Source organism: Pyrgilauda ruficollis, unplaced genomic scaffold, assembly GCF_017590135.1.
Source record: "Pyrgilauda ruficollis isolate IOZ18807 unplaced genomic scaffold, ASM1759013v1 scaffold200, whole genome shotgun sequence".
NCBI classification, from domain to species: Eukaryota; Metazoa; Chordata; class Aves; order Passeriformes; family Passeridae; genus Pyrgilauda; species Pyrgilauda ruficollis.
Window position 1 is genome coordinate 524,487 of NW_024519208.1, and position 21,670 is coordinate 546,156.

General features: G+C 48.2%; 1 protein-coding gene across 1 annotated transcript in view; it reads left to right on the forward strand.

Annotated features, from left to right (window-relative positions):
• The window catches only part of REXO1 (RNA exonuclease 1 homolog), a 44,890-nt gene that overhangs the window by 11,940 nt on the left and 11,280 nt on the right, over nt 1-21,670 (forward strand). The window contains exons 2-10 of the mRNA XM_041467120.1: nt 3,670-5,426; nt 8,985-9,086; nt 11,391-11,592; nt 12,262-12,425; nt 14,292-14,429; nt 15,861-15,984; nt 17,061-17,174; nt 19,039-19,176; nt 21,163-21,276. Of these exons, the coding sequence (XP_041323054.1) occupies nt 3,670-5,426; nt 8,985-9,086; nt 11,391-11,592; nt 12,262-12,425; nt 14,292-14,429; nt 15,861-15,984; nt 17,061-17,174; nt 19,039-19,176; nt 21,163-21,276 (2,853 nt within the window). The remainder of the gene's footprint in view (nt 1-3,669; nt 5,427-8,984; nt 9,087-11,390; nt 11,593-12,261; nt 12,426-14,291; nt 14,430-15,860; nt 15,985-17,060; nt 17,175-19,038; nt 19,177-21,162; nt 21,277-21,670) is intronic.

Consider the following 21,670-nt stretch of genomic DNA (forward strand, 5'->3'; position numbering starts at 1 on the left):
TGATTCCCGAGGGTCAGAGCAGACTCAGCTTTCCATCCCTCCAAAAAGAGTTCTTTCACTTGGAGTGCCTCTCAGTCCATCTGCTGCATCAGAGCAGCAGCCCCAGTGCAGCTCATCCTGCTCACCCTGAGTGCCCAGCTTAGTGAAGGCAACAGGAATGAAGGAAAACATGAAGCAGACTCCTTTGAGAGTCAGATCCCAGGGGCAGGAAGATCCTTCCCTTTCCTGGTTCCTGGGAGTGTAGTTTGGCAGATGAAAACCTGATTTCAAATAGCAGGTGGAACATCTCTGGTTTGGAGACTTGTGTGTTTATACCTCATCATGTATGTATACATATAAATACATATAAAAATAAATATATAATTATATAAAATATAAATAGTTATATATAAATATATAAATAAATACACACACATAATTTTTAAATATATAAATATGAATAAACATAAATATAAAAATAATATTAAAATATGAGCATATAAACATTTTATATATTTTTGTATTTAATATATTATATATAAATATATATTTATATTTAGTATATAAATATATCTTTATATTTTATATTTATTTAGAGATTATATATTTTTATTTATAAATATTTTGTGTAAATGTTGTTTTATATATATTTATATAATGCTATATATAAAAAATTATAGATTTTTGTCTATATATGGTTTTATATAAATAAAACCCCTCCTGCAGTGTTTCTGCTGCATTCTCTGCAGATGCCTCGAGGCCAGAGGGGTGGTGCTGATGGGCACCTGGAGCCACTTACACAAGTCTTTCATGGGCAGGCAGCCTTTGATCAGCAGTGCTGGAGAATCCATCAGGCCTCCCCCACACTTCCACAGAGCTCTCAGAGCTTTTCCCTGCCCTGTCTCACAGCCTGTGGCATGTCCTGAGGTTACAGTGTGTGTTTTCATCATTCCAGGCTAGAGAACAGCAGCCATCATATCTGTGCTGGGGTTGCCCGCTGCTTTCCCTGATCCTGATACATTTAAAATAGTTTGGTTTTCTGCATGTACAAAATGGCTTTTGTGTGGTTAGGATTTGTTGCTTTTCTTTTTGGCAAGTCTCTAGATCCATACTCTGTGTTCTCTGTTTGCAGGCCATCTGATATTTAGCCCTGCATGAATTATCAGACTTTCAGCTGTTCCCTTCAAATATTTGTGCTGCATTTTAGTTCTCAGTGCTGATTTAGAGAGCATTGGCTGACTCCTGCAGGCTACAGAAAATGTGCCAGGAGTTCTGTGCTAGAGAACAGCAGCCACCATATCTGTGCTGGGGTTGCCCGCTGCTTTCCCTGATCCTGATACATTTAAAATAGTTTGGTTTTCTGCATGTACAAGATGGCTTTTGTGTGGTTAGGATTTGTTGCTTTTCTTTTTGGCAAGTCTCTAGATCCATACTCTGTGTTCTCTGTTTGCAGGCCATCTGATATTTAGCCCTGCATGAATTATCAGACTTTCAGCTGTTCCCTTCAAATATTTGTGCTGCATTTTAGTTCTCAGTGCTGATTTAGAGAGCACTGGCTGACTCCTGCAGGCTTCAGTGCACAGATCCTTTCTGCCAGTGTGGAGCTGATGTTTCATACCGTGGTCAGAGATGAGCTGTCTGTTCCTTCTCACTTCTTAGGCTGATTTTATCCCTAACAATTCTGATAACCTGTACATAGCCTTGCCTTGATGCTGCTGCTGTTTGCATATGGGTTTGTTCATGTTTTTGCCTTGTTACCTGCTTTTCTTCAAGGTTTGTAGCCAAGAATTGCTCTGTCCCTGGTTTGTCACCTGCTCCCTCCCTGTGTCCCTGGCTGTGTCCCAGGGAGGAGCACACCCTGGGTTTGGAAATGTTCTTTGTGTCATCATTACAGCTCTCTGCAATAGCTGCAGGGGAACTGGTTGTAGAAATAGCACCTTGTTCCTCTTTCCCCGTTTGTGGCTCTTAGCAGGGCTCAGGCAAGCATGTGGAAGGTGGTGACATCATCTGCCATTGCCCAGAGTCCCTGTTCAATCAGGAGCTAATTGGTTTGGAAAAAAAACCTTGCAAACCCAAAGGGATAAAAAGTATTTTCTGAAACTGCTGCCTTTATTTTAACCCAGCCTCTTTCATTCTGCTTCCTTGGGGGCCAGTTCTGCCAACTGCTAGACAGATCCTTTTCCTGTTGCCAAAGGAAGCTCTGCATTTATGTATCTTCTCTAAAAAACCCCAAACCTACCCCTGCCTCCCCCAAAAATACCCCAAAGCGCTCAGTCTTATGAGAATGGTAGAAACAGCCCTTTTAACACTGTCTGTTTCTGACTGTTACAAGAAATTCTCTCATCCCTCTTAGACCTGAGAGGTTTTTGATTTTCTGTTTTCTGTCTCTTTGCTTTTTGTTTGGTTCTTATGCATATCCATGTTGGAGAGCCAGTTTTGTACTGTCCTTGTAGCAGAGAACAAAAAGCTCCTCTGGAATGTCAGCATCTTGAGATGCTGTGATAAAACAAGGATTGAAAACAGTTCAGAGTCAAAAAGCAGCTGTTAATGTTCTTGAAGGTTCTGTCATTGCTGGAGTCCTGGAATGGTGTGGGTTGGGAGAGACTTTAAAAATCATCCAGCCACCCTCTGCCATGGCAGGGACACCTCCCACTGTCCCAGGCTGCTCCCAGCCCTGCCCAGCCTGGCCTTGGGCACTGCCAGGGATCCAGGGGCAGCCACAGCTGCTCTGGGCACCCTGTGCCAGGGCCTGCCCACCCTGCCAGGGAACAATTCCTGCCCAATATCCCATCCAGCCCTGCCCTCTGGCAGTGGCAGCCATTCCCTGTGTCCTGTCCCTCCAGGCCTTGTCCCCAGTCCCTCTGCAGCTCTCCTGGAGCCCCTTCAGGCCCTGCAAGGGGCTCTGAGCTCTCCCTGGAGCCTTCTCTTGTCCAGGTGAGCACCCCCAGCTCTGAATCCCTTTAGGCTCTGGAAGGGCCTCTCAGGTCTCTCAGGAACCTTCTCCTCTCCAGCTGGATGTGGAAGAGAGGCCATCAAAGGGACTTTTCTGGAAAGGGGAATGTGGAAAGGGGAAATATTTTGGTTGTTCAGTGTTCTTGCCCTGGTGATTGCTCTGATGGTTGAGTTGTGTTGCCCGGTTTAGTTTTTCCTTCCTACCAGCAGCTCTCAGTTTGTCAGTTCAGATCAGAGTGGTTTTCCTGCATCTGCCGTGAGGATCACTGAGCCTTGAGGAATATTGGAGGCTTTTGGTGGGCTTTAGGTGTTGGCATTGGGAAGTGAAATCCTAATCCACAGTTTCTCACTGGAATCCTCTTTCCTCCTTGGTGGCTTCATTGAATTTAGGAGATAGTTCTGTGCACATTCAGCTCCCCTTGGGCCTAATAGAATGATTTTTCTTTGGTGCCCTGAAGAATATTTAATTTATAGAGCTTTTCCTTGAGTCTTAAAAGCACTTTGTTAACAGATCTTTAGTCCTGGGAGTAGGTTGTACAATCTGGTTTAGTCTAGGCCAGAGAACATCACTGGTGGCTTTAGGTATCCTACATTTATTTATTCTGTGGTGCAGAATGTGGCTTTTGGTTGTGTCATTCAGTGTTGGGGTTTGATCAGAGCAGAGAGCAGACCCTGAAAAGACCTCTTTTAAATTTTACTTGAATTGCTGGCAGCAAATGATACTTTTTCTCTTTCCAGAGCGAGGCTATGATCCCTACAACCCTGAGCTGCCCAGGCCCTCGCTGGAGGTGGAGGATGGCTTTCTGGCTGACATTACAGATGTCACACCTGGAATTCTGGAGCTGGAGCTGGTCAACAAGGCCATTGAGGCAGTGAAGAATGAAGTGGAGAGGGAGCAGAAGAAATATGAGGAGCTGCTGGAAACCACGAAGGAGTTTGGTGCTTCAGAAGGCTCCTCACTCATTTCAAACACACCTGTGTCAGCTGCTGGGCCTCAGAATGATTCCTTTGCTTCCTTGGAGTATAATCCAGGGAGCTACAACTTCAGTAATAACTCAGACTACAACCCCACTCCTCTGGCTGCTGCTGGCCGCTCCAGTAAATACACTTTGGATTCCTCCCGCTCCAAAGGGAGCTCACTGGAGTACGTCCCCAAGGCTGTGGTGCAGAATAAAAAATACAGCAGCACTGTCACTAACAACAAATACGTGATTGATGACTCCAAGCCCTCCACAGACTTGGAATATGACCCCCTTTCCAATTACTCTGCCAGGCTGTTGGGCAAAGCCACAACCAAGGGGTCCAAAAGGGAAAGGGCCTCTGATTATGAGGACTCCTACTCGCCATCACGGAAGAAGCTCTGTGAAGATCCCGATGATGATGAGGTCTTGGCCAGGTTCTCCTCCTCTGAAGATGAGGCTGAGGTGGAATATAAAACAGCTCCTGGTAGTTCACCCTCAAAAGCCGGTTCTGAGAGTGAGTCAAACGAGTTCTCCAGCAAAGAGCAGAGTACAAAAGTGGATGGCTCTGCTTCCCAGGAAAGCAAAGAAGCAGGAAAGCACAGGGAGGACCTTCCAAATTCACAGAAAACCCTTGCCAAGAATTCATCAGACAAGAATTCAAAGGCAGCGAAGTTGTGTTCTGGTAAGAACAACAAGGAGATTGAAAATAAAAACAAAGACTCCAAAGACAAAACAAAAAAGAAGAAAACCGATGTTAGTAAAGCACCAGGCCTCAGTGAGGCTGGGAAGAAGGAGAAAAATAAAAATGCAGACAAAGACAAAGTGCTCAAGAAAGAAGAAAAATTAAAAACCAAGAATGAAGAGAAAAACTGCAAAGACAAAAGCATCAAAGTGAAAACAGATGGGAACTTGAAGAAACCTGAAAAACAGAAGTCAGAAAAAGTGGATGGGTGTAAGAAAGAAAAATCCAAGTCCAGCACCAGCAGTTCAGGGAAAAGCAAGAGCGAGGGTGTCACCAAAGGCACAGAGAAAGTGGGGAGCAGCAAGAAGGATCCGCAGAGCAAAACCACTGATGTGAAAAATGGCAAGGAAAGCTCTGGTCGTAAAAACAAGGAGAAAGGGACCAAGAGCTCCCTGGAGCGAAAGAAGGACAAGGTCAGTTGTGCAGGACAAGGAGAACCCAAGAAGGGTCAGAAGCAGCAGAGTTTGAGTCACGTGGACCTGTTTGGAGATGAGAGTGGAGATGAGGATGACAAAGGCCGGCCTTTGTCCTCCTCGTTGCTTGATGTGAGCTCGGACTTGGATGAGGCTGACTCTGGCTCAGCCTCTGACAGTGACAAGGACAGGACAAAGAAAGTGAAGCGCTCGAAGTTGTCCAAGTCATCATCATCTTCCTCAACATCTGATGACATTGATTATTCCATCCTTGAGAAAGATGTGGACTTTGAGTCAGATCCCATGGAGGAGTGTCTCAGGATCTTTAATGAATCGAAAGATGTAAAAACTGAAGACAAGGGAAGGCTGGGCAAACAGGTAATGCTGGGTTTGGGGTGGTTGGTTCTCTCCCCTCCAAAGGTGGAAGGATTCTGGTTTGGTTTAGTGGTGCTGCTTATCTCAAGTATGTGAAGAGGGAGACTCCATGTGTTGGAAGAATCTCTTCCTTGTTGTGACTGAGTGCTTGGAAGTGTTTGCACCTGAATTTACCTGCTGGATTGAAAGCCCCTGTGAAATGCAAGGGTTCAGTCCCCTTTTGTGTGGGAGGCTTTCAGGGTTATCAATTATTTCTGTCTCCATCTGGCCTGAGAACCTTGAGGGTGTTGATGGCTGGACAAAAGGCTACAGGGAGTGAGTTTTGGGGGTTTCAAAGCCAAGGTTGCCAGCCTGGGCACTGCCTTCTTGTTGCACCACAGTTTAAGGAACATGGGGGCAGGTAGAACCTGGACAGGGTGTTGGTGTAAGTCCGTCCAGTATTTGTCAGACATTTTGGAGACTCCCCAGATTCATCTTTCCTATTCTAAATGCATACTACAGGTAGTTCCTCAGGATCTCTGGATACCTTGTGGGTGGTGCAAGCAAGAAATGGAAGGTAAAATTTCTTCCAGTGGTACTGGGGGCTTCAGACTAAGGAAGTAAAAAAGACAGTATTTACATAAAAAGAAAATAGTTGAAGGGCACGTAATCTGTAGCAGGAATTACTGATCAGTGAATTCAGAAAGTGCTGAACCAGGGGTTGCCACTTAGAGCCAACAGTTAATTGTGGCCTGGGGTGACAAAGCTCAGTTGTCAGCAGCCACGTGTGGCTCCTTTGCATCCCTGTGCTGAGGTTTGGTTTCTGCTCCTTGGGGAAGGAGGCTCACTGCAGCGCAGGGATCCTTCTTTGGGACATGGGTGTCTGTGGGTGGGATTGGTCATGGGACATTTTTTTTGTTTATGGAATGATTTCCTAGATGGACCCATTGTGGTTTGACACTGGCCAAACACCAGGAACCCACAAAAGTCGCTGCCTTGCTCTCCTCTGCTACAGCTGCACAGAGGAGAGAAAAAGTTCAAACCAAGGGTTCATGAGTTGAGATAAAGACCAGAAGTGAATAGTCCAAGGGCTCAACTTAGAGGTACAAAGTGAGTTTATTGCTAACAAAATCAGGGGAGGATAATGAGAAGTAAAATAAGCTCTTAAAACACCTTTTTCCATCCCAGCCCCTCCTTCTTTCCCAAGACATCAGAGGGAGGCAGAGCGTGGGGGTTTGGTCACTTCATCACTGAGATTTTCTTCCACTGCTTTGGGAGAGGAGTCCTTCCCCTGTGAGTCTGTGGGGTGCCTCCCAGGGGAGACAGCTCTCCATGAGCTTCTCCAACGTGGGTCCAGTCTCATGAGCAGCAGCCCTACTGCACCTGCTGCAATGTGAGTCCCTTCCACAGGCACACAGCCCTCCCAAAACTGCTGCAATGTGAGTCCCTTCCACGGGCACACAGCCCTCCCAGAACTGCTGTGTCATGGGTCACTCTCCCACAGGGTGCAGCCCTCCTGGGACAGGCTGCTCCAGCCTGGAAGCAGGGCCCCTTTCTCCACCAGTTCTCCCACTGGAGCACAGCCTCCTCCAGGCATTCACCTGCTCTGGCATTCACCTCTGTCACAGGCTGTGCATGGGTCTGTGCATCCCCATGGATCCTTGTGGGCTGTGGGTGGATCTCTGCATCCCCTGTGGATCCCACAGGCTGTGGGTGGATCTCTGCATCCCCCATGGATCCCCATGGGCTGTGGGTGGATCTCTGCATCCCCATGGATCTCCATGGGCTGTGGGTGGATCTCTGCATCCCCATGGATCTCCATGGGCTGAGTGTTGATTTCTGCATCCCCTGTGGATCCCACAGGCTGTGGGTGGATCTCTGCATCCCCCATGGATCCCCATGGGCTGTGGGTGGATCTCTGCATCCCCCCGTGGATCCCCACTGGCTGCAGGGGCACAGCTGCTTCACCATGGTCATCATCACGGCCTGCAGAGGAATCTCAGCTCAGGTCCCTGGAGCACCTCCAGCCCCTCCTTCTCTACTGACCTTGGTGTCTCCATGTCATTTCCCTCACATGTTCTCACGTCTTCTTCTCTAGCTGGAATTAAAACTGCATGCCTCACTTTATTTTGATTTTCTTCTTAAATCTGTTATCACAGAGGTGTTACCATCACCTCTAATTGGCCCAACCTTGAGCAGCAGCCTGTCCATCTTCAGAGCCACCAGGGATTGGCTCTGCTGGGCATGGTGGAAGCTTCCAGCAGCTTCTCACAGAAGCCACCTCTGTGCATCCCCCCACTACCAAACACCAGACCATGCAAAACCAGCACAACCCTGGGTTGTTTGGGCTCAGTAATGTGCCAGTTGGAGCAGGCACAGTAATGTGCTTGGCATGGAGCTCAGGGAAAGGTTCTTGCCCCCGAGGGTGCTGGCACTGCCCAGGCTGCCCAGGGAATGGTCCCGGCCCCAAGGCTGCCAGAGCTGCAGGAGCGTTTGGACAGCGCTGCCAGGGGTGCTCAGGGTGGGCTTGTTGGGGTGGCTGGGCAGGGCCAGGGGCTGGGCTGAGCATCCCTGGGGGTCCCTCCCAGCTCAGGATATTCCAGGATTCTGTGATTGCAGGAGCTGCATGTGGGCAAGGCAGTGCTTTTCTGCCTGGGAGAATTGCATTGTGAGAGTTTATTATGGGTGTGAGTGAATTAACAGACTCTGGGGTTCCTGGGGAGCCAAGGGATTCAGGGTGAGGTGCTCATCCAGAGTGCCCTTGTGGTGACGAACACAGGCTTATCCTGAGTGGTGCCCAAGCTCATCCCTAAATCCAACCTTGGCTCTGTTGCTGAATTTCAGAGATTGTCAGGCTCATGTCAGAGTTTTGCCAGGAGTTGTTTTGAGAAACTGAAAACAAGATTGTCTGGAGAACAGCTGGAGTTTTGAGAAAGAAACTTGTGAAGTGTTTTGTATCAATTAACAACTGATTCAAATTTCAAGCAGATTTCCAAGTGGCTCTCCTTGTCCAGAAGGAGGTCTGAGGTGTCAGTTTGGAGTAGTTTTGGCTGGAGAGGTGCTTCTGCTTCCAGCTGAGTTTCTGGATGTGTCCTGGACTGTGTCACCAGAGTCTTCCTGCAGTGACAGCTGTGGCTGAACCTGCAGAAAATGTTTCCCTAAATGTGGGGTGAGGGCACTGTGGTTTGGTGTTGAGCACGTGTCAGCACCTGCCCAGGGCAGAATGAGTCAGTTCCCAACTTCTTAAAAAACCAACCCATCCCAAACCCCCTGGACTCTGAAAATGCCATGGGAGGTGAGGTGTGTGAGTGGCTGGCAGGGGAGGGCTGTTCAAGGCTCCTGTGGCAGGTAAGGCTGATCTGCCCCATGCCAGCTTTTGAAGCTGCTGCTGGGGTGGGAATGTTTTGCTGCTGTTGGCTTCTTTGGTGGCTCTTGGGCTCACAACAAGGTTCTTGTCACTGGCCCAGCAGCTGGCCAGGTGTTCTCACCTGCCCCCTGCTAGGTTAACCCAAAAGGAGACTTGCCACATCTCCCTCTTGTGAGGGATCTTCAAGTCTGTTCTTCTGTTCTTTTGTTTTCCAGCCATCCAAAGAAGAAGCAAATGAAGAAAAGACAGAAGATAATTTAACTACCTTGTTTCCTGGCCAAAAAAGAAGGATCTCTCATCTTGTCAAACAAGGAAATGTAAGTGCAGATTTAGAAGCAGATTAGTTTAGGTTGTTCCAAGTGAGGATTTTCTGTCCTGACCCTGGAAAAGGCTGCACTCCCAGGGCCAGGCAGCTGCATGAGAGCTGTTTGTGCTGGAATCAGTCTTTGGCAGTTCTATTTCCTCTCTTTCCAATTTCTCAAAAAACTCCCATGTTTAGGATCTCTAAAAAGTGGTAGGAGAGCTCTCAATAAACCCTCCTAAAACCAAGGCTAGGCTGGGAAGAGTGAGTGGATTGTGCTCTTGGTAACCCTTTGGGATAGGTTGGGGTGTTTCATTTTTCTCCAGTATAGCTTAATTTAGAGATTTCAATAAAAATTAACTGGACACAAGGTCACTCCGTGTCTGCTAGTATTTTTCTGTGCCTTGTGGATCTAAAAGATACTGCAGGAATTTGGTCAGATGTTTAAAACCATTATCTTACATCTGTTCTGAATCAGCCAAAATTTCTGCAGTATTTGTTTGGATACTCTTCTTTCCCAATTGTACAAATACATAGGAGAAGAATTAAAACAAACAAACAAACAAAAAAAAAAAAGCAAAGAAGAAGCAAAAAGTTCTGATTTTTTTATTCCTTTCTCCCTGGGATTTTAATTCATGTTTTCTCTGAGGGTTTAATGTGTTTCCCTCCAGGTGCTGATCACAGATTAGTTTTATGTTGCAGCAGGATAAGAGTGGAGGCTTGTGCACTAATTTGAGCTGGGTAGTCCAAATTAATTGTTCTGCCTTTCCTCTCTGCCTAGGAAGGGTTTTTTTGCCTTTAATAATTTGAAGCCCTGGGGTCAATACAATGGGTTTTATTTAACTACATCTCTCCAGCCAGTTCATGTGGTTTGATAAGGGCCTTTTCTTCCAAAGTGAAGAGATAAGAGACTGAAGCAAATGGCTTGGAAATTCATTAACTCAAATATTTATTGCAAAGAGGCACCTTTTAGACATGTACAAACCTTTAAATATATTTTCTTAATGTGACAGCTGATCCCAAAATGCTTCCCAAGGATGGGAGCCCCAGCAGAGCCTTTGCTTGGGCAAACAGAGCTGATCTGGTGTGCTCAGGTGCCAGGGCAGCTCCAGGACCTGCATTCCCTGCAGGATCTCAGCTCAGAGCAGCTCCCAGCTCTGCCCAGGAGGTGCTGTAACACCTCAGCTGCCACTTTTCACCTCAGAATGTGCTTTGCTGTGTCCCTCCAAGTGGAATATTTGCTCAGTCTTGCTCATGATTTATGGCTCAGGGACTGAGCAGAGAAGGGGAGGGAGCTGAGTTCAGAGTTGGTTGCCAGGGGAAATGGGGGCCAAAGGAATTACAGGTGAGGCAGAAAATGAGTGGCCTGTCCTGCTTGGAAGTCTGTAATTATAATTTAATGTCTGACTGCACCCAGTTTGGTATCCAGAAGCTGCTGTCAGCATCAGAGGCTGGGAATGCAGGAGGTGCCAGCTTGCCCCCAGGTGTTAGACTGGGTCACACTCCTCCACGGAGATTTCGGGAAGGCCTGTTCCTCACATTTCAAAGGCTTTTAAGTAGAGGGAGAAGTTTGTACTACTGCTGCTTCTCTTGCACTTCTGCTGCTAGGAAACTTCTCTCTTTGCTGACATAATTTCTGGCACTTTTCCTGCAAACCTAAATTTGGCCATCAAAGGAAGCTCGTGTGGAACCTGTTTGTGCTGTAATGGCTGAGGCACTGAGGTGCCTCCAGAAGTGGGCAGGGACAGAGCCTGTTTGAAATTCAGAAAATCAGTTTATGTAATGCTCTGATCCCATAAATACTTCTCTGTGAGCCTTTAAAGCAGTTCCAGGGCTGCAGAGAGGTGGGAGCTGCCGTGGTGCAGAGGTGGATGCAGGTGTCCTCAGGGAGGGAGCAGTGGAGCTCAGTGTCACGTGCCAGAGAGTGGAGAATTGGTGTCACTTTTTTATTGCAGTGGAAAGCAAAGTAGACAGCACAGGGCTAGGTCTGTGTGCTAGGGCAAGGCTGAGGGTATTGCTAGAGCCCAGGGCTGGGCTGGGCACAGCCACTAAAAGCAGCTCATGAATACCACCTGCCCATTGAGGAACGTGCCAGTGAGCTGGGAGGCCTTCCCAGAGCGTGAATCATTAATGCCATGTTTGTTGAAGGATGACTCTTTAATTATTTCATTCTGGAAGGCACTTGGGATCTTGTCCTCTCAATACCCTGTACTTGCTAACAGAGGGGTTGAGGAGGAGAGACCTTCTTGGGGTGAGAGGAAGGCAGGGGGTGTGGATGGAGCAGGGGGCTGCTGGCCCTAAACGCTGTTTGTCTGTGCAGGCAGAGGCCCCGAGCAAGCCGGTAGTGCGGCCCTACCGTCCCCCCACAGCCCAGGAGGTGTGTTACCAGAGGATCCAGCTGGCTCAGCAGCAGGCAGCACAGCTGGTTGGGGCTGTTCAAAAGACCTCTCTCTGTTTGCCAGGAGAAAAGAGGAGGATTGCTCACGTGCCAAATGCAGCCCTCACCGCAGCAGCCAAGCAAAGTAAGCCAGCGGTGGGATTTGGGGTCGCTGTCCTGTCCTGTCCTCCCCCTGGTCAAAGGTTCTGTCATGTGTTTACATTTCTCCTGGGCACGTGTGAAACTGTCAGGGGATGTGTAGGACTGTCCATGACTTGAATCTTTGCTGATGGTGTCCAGTGGAAGGTCTTTCCCTGAGAAATTCCACCCTGTTGTGAAAAGCAACAGGTCAGACTTGCACAGCCTGATGTCTCTCGCCCGGCCTCCCTCACTTCAGCCTCTCCTTTTTCTGTTTCTTCCTTGGATTGTGTTTGCTCTTCATTCCCTCTTCCGTTTAAGCCTGGAGCTGGCAAGAGCAGGAGGGAAGTGCTAATGAAGGCTCATTGCTGTGCCTTTGTAGTGGAAGGACTCAGAGCTGACGTGTGGGGTGTCAGTGCCTCCAGCTGACAGAGTTACCTCTTTAAACTCTGCTGACTCAGTCACCCCAAAACAAACCCAAATGAGACACGTTTCCTGGCAGAAGATTTCTTCATCCTTGCCTGCAAGGTGGTAAAATTGCCCAATTTGTATCCCTTTGGAGACCTGGACTTGAGAAAATCACAGCTTGCAGTGCTGGCCTTTGATAGTGAGTTCATTCTGGCAGCCTGAAGCCCGGTGGCAGGATTTGCACCTGAGTGTTTTGTGTTCCCTGCAGGCCTCGGGAGCAGTAAGACGACTGTTGGTGGCAGGAGTGTCACACCTTCCAATGACTCTGAAGCCCCCACCCTTCCTCTGAAGCCTTGCACCTTGGCTGGGATGGCTTCCAAGACCACCAGCACCATCGTGCCCAAAAGGGTAGCACATGTTCCCTCCTTACAGGTAAGGGGAATTTGAATTATTTCTTGTCATTCCCCAGGGAGGGTGGAATGTTTGATCCTGCTGTTCCAAACTTAGCACTCCCTGAGAGTGGTGTTTTGATTATGTTGATTGAGTGGGTTTGTTTCTTCCTGTGGTTTTCCTAGATAGCATTGTATAAAAAATTAAACACTCAAGGAGTAGGAGCTTAAAAAGGTAGAAATACTTAAATGCTGCTCTGATCTCTGTGAATATTGATCACTTGTCTCCAATTTGAGCCTTTTGTGCTGACTGGCCTGGATGTGTTTGGGTCAGGGGCTTGGAACCTCCCGTGCTCTAAAGCCAAGGATGGATTCATGGCCTTCCCAGGCTCTGTGGGCCACACTGGTGGCTATGAGTAATGTCCCTCTGTGACCTAGATATAGAATATGAACTTCATGCTGCTGCTGGTTTTTAAGGAAAAGACTATTTTGTCTTTGTTAGCTGCTTTTGTTTTGTTTCTCTTTACCCCCTGGGAACTCAGCCCAGCATTTGGGTACCTTTGCTATGAGTTCCTAAGCAAAGTGACAGGACCCAGGGAATGGCTGCCACTGCCAGCCCAAACCATTCTGGGATTCTGTTAAGTCCCTCTTTCCATGAGCACTGGGAAGCTGTTATTTGCTAATTGAGAGCAGAATTCCTCCTGGAGCAGCCTGGGGATTCCATAAGGAGCTGTTTGCTGGAGTGGATGGCAGAACTGGTTAATGCCAGGACTTGATTAAAGATCCCTTTATTGATGATCATTTGTGTCAAGGTCTATCATAACTTGCTCTGGTTATTTCTAGAAGAGTAAAAAGTATTTTTTTTTCCTTTCCCACCCAAACTGCCACCATAGTAACATAGAACTTGAAGCTGATTAAAAATAAGAGAAATCACTGAAAAGATGCAATATTTAGCAGAGTTACAGAGGTGCTTAAGGATATAATATTAGAGGTTCAGAATTTATACATTTAATGGAAAATAGCAAATCCCCTTGAACAGGGCATCAAGGTGAGAGTCTTCAGGAGAACATGAGCACTTTTCCCATTGAGATAGGACCAGTTGCTCCCCTTGGAACAAACTCACATCTTCCACAGAGCTGTTTTTATTCCAGAGTGCAGCAGATGGATTGGTTTATGGGTATCTCTTGGGTGGGATGGAGAACAACTGACAAAACAATTGGGTGTTTTAGAGATGAATGAACATTTTCCTCTCTGAAAAGGAGGCAAGTGTGCTGTGATGTGGGGGATAAACTGGTGTGGAATGGAAAGCTGCAGTGGTGGGTCATAGCTCAGTCCAACATGCAGATTTTGAAGAACCTACCATTAAATTGAAGGGGTAAATCCTTTTAGGAACATGACGATTGGCATTAAAAAAGGAAGAAAACCACCAGTGCAGTCAATCTGCAGGAATGCCCCAGGAGGTGGGGGTAGGATAAGTGACTGCCAGCCTGGCAGGAGGGGCCTTCTGTTCTCTCTTCAGAGCCAGAGAACCAAACCTGTCTATGGTTCCCATAACTGGTGGTGTGTGTTCATGGCTCCAGTGGTGCTTGGTGCCATCCTGACCTTGGACCTCTCACTGGAAATGTCAGCATGCCCTGCTCTGGAGTGCTGTGTGACTAATGCCACTGGAGTCCTTGGCTCCTGGCTGACTTCAGAGTGAAATACAGCTGTTTTCTAAAAGACTTGGAGCTCTGAAGGTGGTGAAGCCTCAAGTGGTATTTTTAGTACCAAAAGTGCTGTGTGTTAAGTTTGGCTTTGGGCAGATTTTCAAAAAGGAAGTCACCCCATGATTAATAACAGGAAGTGGGAGAGCCTCAGAGCAACCTCCTGGAGCCTGACCAGCCTCTTTCTCTCTCTGTCTCACCTCCAGAGCACCACTTTACAGAGGCCTGTTATTCCCACAGAATTTGGTGCTAAAGTCCCAACCAACATTCGTCAGAGGTATCTCAATCTCTTCATTGATGAGTGCCTGAAATTCTGCTCCTCCTCCCAGGAAGCCTTCGACAAGGTCTGTACAGATCCCTCTTCTCAGGAATAACGTTTGCAGCAGGGAATGGCATCCTCTGCCTTGGCCAAGACCTTCTAAAATGATAGCAAATCCAGAAAACTGAATTGCATTTATGCTTGCAGAAACTTGGGGGTGGGAGCTCGATGATCTTAAGGTCCCTTCCAAGCCAAACCATTCCCTGATTCCCTGAAGATTCCCTTATCCACAACTGAGGAAACTGGCATTAAATATTATCAGACTGGGCAACAGCAAGTGTCATTCCTGTGGAGGCTTCCAGTAGGAAATCCCATCTTTCTCTTAATTTGGAAAGCTTGCCTGAACCCTTTAATAACTCCAACAGAGACGTTCAGAGGAATGTGCATTGTGGTCAAAGACCTTCTACTCTGGTGCAGCCAGAAACACCTCCTGGAATCAAAGTGTTGGGCACAGGGAAGTGTTTGGGATAGATGTGTTTGGTTGGGAATTGGTTCCTTGCTGCTTCTGAAGGCTGTTAAGGAGACTATTAAGGAGCCTTCTAGCAGTAGGGACAGTATAGTAGGATTTCCAGAAGCAGAGTGGAGAGAGTAATGCATTTTCTTGGAAAAGCTTGGCCCTGAGTTGGGTAAATGTGGGACATTGTGTGGTATGTGCAAAACAAAGCAGACATCACGAGGATTTCTTTTGTGGGATTCCACCTTCCCAAGGAGTCACCATTTGCCAAACCTGCTTTTCTTATCAGTTAAGATCTTGCACTGCACCAAAGTGGGGAAAGCTGCCTTGCCCAGGCAGTTCCAAGAACAAGAATAAAGAATTACTTGATGAAAACATGGCAAGGTTAGATATTCCTGGGAGCAAGAGCAGCTCTGGAATACTTAAGCCAAGGTGGCAGCAGACTTTATACTGGGGGAAAGAGAAGGGATGATACCAATTTAAAATATATTAAAGTTTGAATTTTTTAATCTCTTCAGGAAAGTTTCACATAAAAGTGATTTTTCCAGCACTTTGTTTAAAATAAAATTACTTCTTTTTCTTCTTACTTACCTGAACAGGTACATATTGCTGCCATATTCTGCTTTATTACTCAATTCCTTGTCAGACAATTTTTTTTTTTTTTTTTTTAATCTCTGCTGATAGTGTAGGCTGACCTAGAACAGAGGCTGGGCAGAGGTAAAGAATAAAATAGGGACTGAAAAATAGAAAAGCTCAAACCTGAGGCATCACTACTTGGAGTCTGTATTTAAGAGCCAAACATTTCTTTTCTCCCAAAGCCATGGAAGCTGTGCCTGCCCCATCCCTGGAAGTTTTCAAGGCTAGGTCAGATGGGGCTTGGAACAACCTGGGATAGTGGAAGGTGGAAAAAAGTGATCTTTGAGGTTCCTCCCAACCCAAACCATTCTGGGGTTCTGTGAACAGTGGAAGAGAGTGTGTGGTGATGACTTGTGCTGTTCCCAGGCCCTGGCAGAGGAGAAGGTGGCCTACGAGCGCAGCACCAGTCGCAACATCTACCTGAACGTGGCCGTGAACACCCTGAAGAAGCTCCGCAGCCTCGTGCCCAACTCCCCAGCCAGCACCAACAGTAGGTACCTTGCAGCTGAGCAGCTGGAGCCCTGCTGGGATTACAAACCACAGAGAGAAACTTGTTTGAAAAGCCAGAACCCATTTCTCAGCAGCATTATGCTGAAAGGCAAACAGCTCCAGTTTAGCTTTTTATAGCCTGGCAAGCCTTAATGGGCCTTCAAGAGGCAGGTCCTGCAATGCTTTGTTGGCTTTCTCAGCCTAAATGGAGATAATGTCACACGGGTGGGTTTTTTTTTTTAGCACAAGTTCTTTCAAATGAAAAGCCCTGCTAATGGAGTAACTTTCACATGATGCCTTCAAAGTGATAGACTCGTCCATCACCACAGAAATCTGTTACACACATTAAGCTTCAAGAGAGAAACGAAGAGGGTTAAGACATTTCATTATTGGCTCTCGAGAGGGTACATTAAACAATCAATTTGTGCTGTTCTTGTGAATTTTTTTTTCTTTGGTCTCTTCCCTTTTCTCCCCTCTGTCTTCATTACGTTCCTGGCCATTAGGCAGAGCAGCTGAACTTGGAGGCTGGCCTTTAGGAGAGGGCTGCCAGTTAATGATTAGTAAAAAGCCCCTCTCTGCCATTGTCTGATGTGTTGAGCATATTCTAGAGCTCTGAAGCTCCTTTCTGAAAGAAGCTGAAGGATCCTGCGTGGGAGGTTGGTCTGCAGGGCCCCAGAATCAAAGCTGCTTCCTGGGGGTGGGTGATACCCTCACACAGCACATGAAGGGGTCAAGTTGTTTCTGTGCTGTCTCCTCTCTTGCTTTGGGTCAGTTGGAGGGCTTGCTGTGCAGAGTGAGCAGGGAGAGGTACAAGTTTCTAGCAGAACTGGAAAAGTGTCTTTGCTGCCCTTAAAATGGCTGTGGGCTGGCACTGTGAACTGAATACTCTCTGTGGTGCTGGAATGGAAATGCTGGGCCAGCATGTGGCACAAAGAATCCATTTCTGGAGCAAAACAAGAGTTAAAGAGAATAAACACTGTCCTCCTCTTGCCCATGTGTAGTGTCCCAAACTAGGACTGGAGTCACCCACTGGGTACCTGATCTCTGTCCCCCTGTGCTGTTCCCTTCTCCTTGCAGAGACAAGTAACAAGAAGGTGGTGTCCCACGAGGCTGTGCTGGGAGGGAAGCTTGCTGCCAAGACCAGCTTCACTCTGAACCGCTCAGGGAGCCTGAGAGCCGAGGATCTGACAGGTCAGACCCTGCTCCTGCTGGGCTGTCACTTGTGAGGGGAGAGCTGAGGTGTGACACTGACTGGGGGGTGAGGATCAGGCTGATGCATTCACTTCGAGTTGTGGGGGCACTTTAACCACTACACTGTCAGAAGGATCCAAAGCTGTTGCAGAGTGCCCAAAGGAGGGACACGGAGCTGGGGAAGGCTCTGAGGAGCGGCTGAGGGCACTTGGCTCGTTCAGCTGGAGCACAGGAGACTGAGGGGAGGCTCCTCGGGGGCTGCAGCTCCTCCCCAGGGGAGGCAGAGGGGCAGGGGCTGAGCTCTGCTCTGGGACAGGGACAGGAGGCCAGGAAGGGCTGGAGCTGTGCCAGGGCTTGGCATGGAGCTCAGGGAAAGGTTCTTGCCCCCGAGGGTGCTGGCACTGCCCAGGCTGCCCAGGGAATGGTCCCGGCCCCAAGGCTGCCAGAGCTGCAGGAGCGTTTGGACAGCGCTGCCAGGGGTGCTCAGGGTAGGCTTGTTGGGGTGGCTGTGCAGGGCCAGGGGCTGGATCAGTGATCCCTGTGGGTCCCTTCCACTCAGGATTTTATGACCTGAAGTGCTGGGATTTCTCTGTTCTCTGCCTGTATCACAGGGCTGCAGAGTCCCTTGGGAGATGGTGACACCACTGACCAGTGCCCTCCTTGTGTCCTCGCTGGGGCTCTGAGGTCACTGCTGCAGCCTGGCTGGCTTTGATGGAGCATCAATAACCATTCAGAGCTGCCTCTTGTGCTTTGGGCATTATTTTACTTCAACTTTCTTGCCCTGAAGCAGTTCTTTACAATGTGCCTGTCAGATTAAAAGGCAAACTTAAAAATCTCCATCTCTGCAGGGCTCAGTTTCACTTTCACCAATGTCACAGTAAGGTCGTATCGTAGCCAAAGGGTTGTGCCACGAGCATTTTTCATGTGGGCTCAAATCAGTTATGGGTATTTTGGTTGCCAAGAGATGTAGGCAAATTGTGGAGGAGATCAGAGAAGAGCCAGGGAGGCCACGGAGCAGAAGGAATTGACATTGAGAAAGCTTAAAAGGGCCAATATAGCTCAGCTAAGCAACATCAAAGGGCACCCAGGAATATTGGAAGGGTTTAATGCAGCAGCCAAAGGAGATATTGAGCAGAGTGCAAGAAGTTATAATTATTCTGTGAAATTAAACAAGCAGCCTGAAATCAGTAGCAGGAAGAAACTTCTGATAATTAAGTTTTTAGGGAGCTGTGGGTGGCCTTTGAGGGGTATTTGAGGGCTGTGTTACCAATTATCAGCTGTTGCATTTAAACACTGAAATGGGAGAAGTCTCATGTTTAGTGACAGGACACAGGGAATGGCTCCCAGTGCCAGAGGGCAGGGCTGGATGGGATATTGGGCAGGAATTGTTCCCTGGCAGGGTGGGCAGGCCCTGGCACAGGGTGCCCAGAGCAGCTGTGGCTGCCCCTGGATCCCTGGCAGTGCCCAAGGCCAGGCTGGGCAGGGCTGGGAGCAGTCTGGGACAGTGGGAGGTGTGCCTGCCATGGCAGGGATGGGATGGGGTGATCTCCAAGGTCCCTTGCAATCCAGATTGGGTTGGTTCTATCAGTAACAGCAAGGCTGAAGATGAGCCTTTTGGAGGAATTCTGTTCCAGCTGTGCTTTCCAGACTTAATGCTCCTTGTTGAAGGTGTTTAAAAATCAACTTGGGCCAGATACTAAAAGTGCCACCCAACACCTACTCCCCTGTCCATCCTGAGCTGAGGCAGTAGAAGCAAGTTCAGAATAGTGGGGGAAGTTCAGTTTATGAAGGCAGGAGACTTGGTAAAGGCAGAGAAACAGGCAGTGCTTTGGTGCAGAGAGCTGAGCTCTGTGTTTGTGTGCAGGAGCTGCCCTGTACCGACGCCTCAAGGAGTACCTGATGACTGAGGAGCAGCTCAAGGAGAACGGGTACCCAATGCCTCACCCTGAGAAGGCTGGACGGGCTGTGCTCTTCACTGCAGAGGAGAAGAAAGTGATTGACTGTAAGCTCTGCTGGTTCTTTCCTACTGCAGGGTTTGCTGAACACAGCAGGAGCTGCCCCTTGGTCCTGTTGGGATGGGGAGTGTGGCTGCAGAGCTCTGCTGCATGGAGAGTTTCTTCAGCTTTCACATCCTGAGAATGCTGTTTTTGACCCAGAGTTTATAGTCTGTGGGGCTGAGGGAAGTTTCTAATTTCTGATTTCCAGGTAACAAGTGACAGGATGAAAGGAAATGGCCTCAAGTTGCAGGGAAGATTTAGATGGGATATAAGGGAAAATTTCTTCTTGGAAAAGGTTGTGAAGCATTCAACAGGTTGCCCAGGGCAGTGGTGGAGTCATCACCCAGTCAATGTTGAAAAAATGTGTGGATGTGGCTCTTGGGGACATGGTTTAGTGCTGACCATGGTGGTGGGTGCTGATGGTTGGACTTGATCTTAAAGGTCTTTTCCAACCTCAGCAATTCCAGGATTCTGTGCTGCCAAAGGAACAGCAATTGAGCAGGTTGGAAAGAGGCTCCTGTTCTGCACTTGGTGACCCTCCCCTCTCCCAGGGGAAGGATTTTTTTCCGTCTCTGTCTGTGTGAGCTGCTGTTAAGGTGGGATGAGGACTGACACTGGGCCAGACTGGCTTTGCAGTGGGTCCTGCTGTGCTGCTCTGGATTGCAGAGTTTTCTATTTGATCTCGTGGCACTGCTGGGCCAAATAGTTCCCCAAAGTCCTTTGTGCAGCTGGACAAAGTGATCATAAAATCACAAAATAGTTGGGATTGGAAGGAACTTTAAAGCCCAGCTCATTCCACCCCCTGGGACACCTTCACCAGACTGGGTTGCTCCAAGCCACATCCAAGCTGGCCTTGAACCCACAGGTTTCCTCAGGACAGGATGGGTCCTCCTCTGAATTTCCTGAACTCATGGCAAGATTTCTGCTCCTCAGCCCCTGCCTAAAGCAGCCTGTGCTGCAGCAGGGATAAAAGCCAGACTGGTGATTTCTGTTGAGGTGCTTTGTCACGCTCCCCTGAGCATGTGTGTGGAGAGACCTCACTAAAGTGTGTTAAGTGCTCATCCATGTTAACACCTTGTGCCTACATTTGTCCTGTGGTTGCTGAAGCAACCTGGGCAAAAGCTCTCTTGCATTAACACTGTCAAGTGCTGTATTTGTGAGAGTCCTTTTTTTCCCGGGAACCAGCCAGCTTCTTTATATGAACCTTTGCTCATGTTCCTGGTTTTGCTCCTGTAGTTTCCTGCAGATGTTGCAGGATCTTTGAATTTCTCCTTGTTTAACTAAAGCTGTTGATGCCACTGTGACCAGTTGGGCAGAGCTGGAAATGTGCTAACAGCTTTAATGCTCACACCAAAATGGCATTTTGGTGGAATCATGGAGTTGCATGGAGATCAGAAGAATGATAGCTCCTTCCCAGTGGCTTTTTGCATCTCCCTTCCCCACATTTTGGGCAGTAAAAGCAGAGGTGGTAGGAGGGGACAGTTGCAGACTGCCAGGCCCTGCCCTAAGTGCTCCTTCATTTAGCTGCTGGAAAATCCTGACAGAAAAGCTGTGCCCTAGAAGAGCTAAAATGTCATTTGGAAGTGACAAGGCACAGATCCCCTGGAAACCAGGCTTCATTAGCTCTGGTGTCCAAAGAATGACTTATTTATCCTGTTTCTTAAAATAACTGTGTTACACTCCAACGTAATTTGCTGTGCATGGAGAAACAATGCAGCAAACCTTGGGGGCAGCTTATGTGGGCCAAAGCCACTGGAGAGTCTTTGTGTTTGCCTCTGGGAAATGTTTGGAGGGGCAGATTTCAGAGGGATTGCTGTGCCTTTGCAGGAGTTTGCAACAACATTTGGAATCCTTTTGAACAGAAAACATCATTTAACAGCACTTGGGGCTGGAGTGGTGGTGATTTACTTTGCTTTGGCCAGGTTAAGCAGGTGAGGGGTAGGAAGGGCTGCTTCCAGTGACCTGGCTGTTGTTTGTCTCCTGTCCCCAAGCCTCGTGCAGGATCTGCTGTCGCTGTGGCACCGAGTACATGGTGTCAGCCTCGGGGAGCTGCATCCGCAAGGAGGAGTGCGTCCATCACTGGGGGCGGCTGCGCAAGCAGAGAGGTACAGCCCTGCCGGGGGAGTGGCCCCTGCTGCCTGCTCCAGCTCCTAACACAGGGTCTCCCTCAGCTTTGAGCTTGATTTTGGGGCTTGTCACGCTCCCAGGTGGTGGCAGTTTTGTGCCTGTCACTGCAATGACCTCGCAAAGAGCTGCCGGGCTTGGCTGCCTCAGAATGTGACACTGGGGCTGCAGCAGAGGTGCTTCATCTTTGTTCAGAAAAATAAAGGAAAAAACCTTCCTGTGCTTTTTGAAAGAATCGGACCTTTAAAAGGCTGACTGGGAGCACTAGAGGTCTGTCACTCCCAGGAGAGTTCACTGATCGTGGTTGAATTCATTTGCAGCAAGGCACTAACCTAGTTTGAGCTCTGCTCTGGTTTTCCATCAGAGCATCTGAGT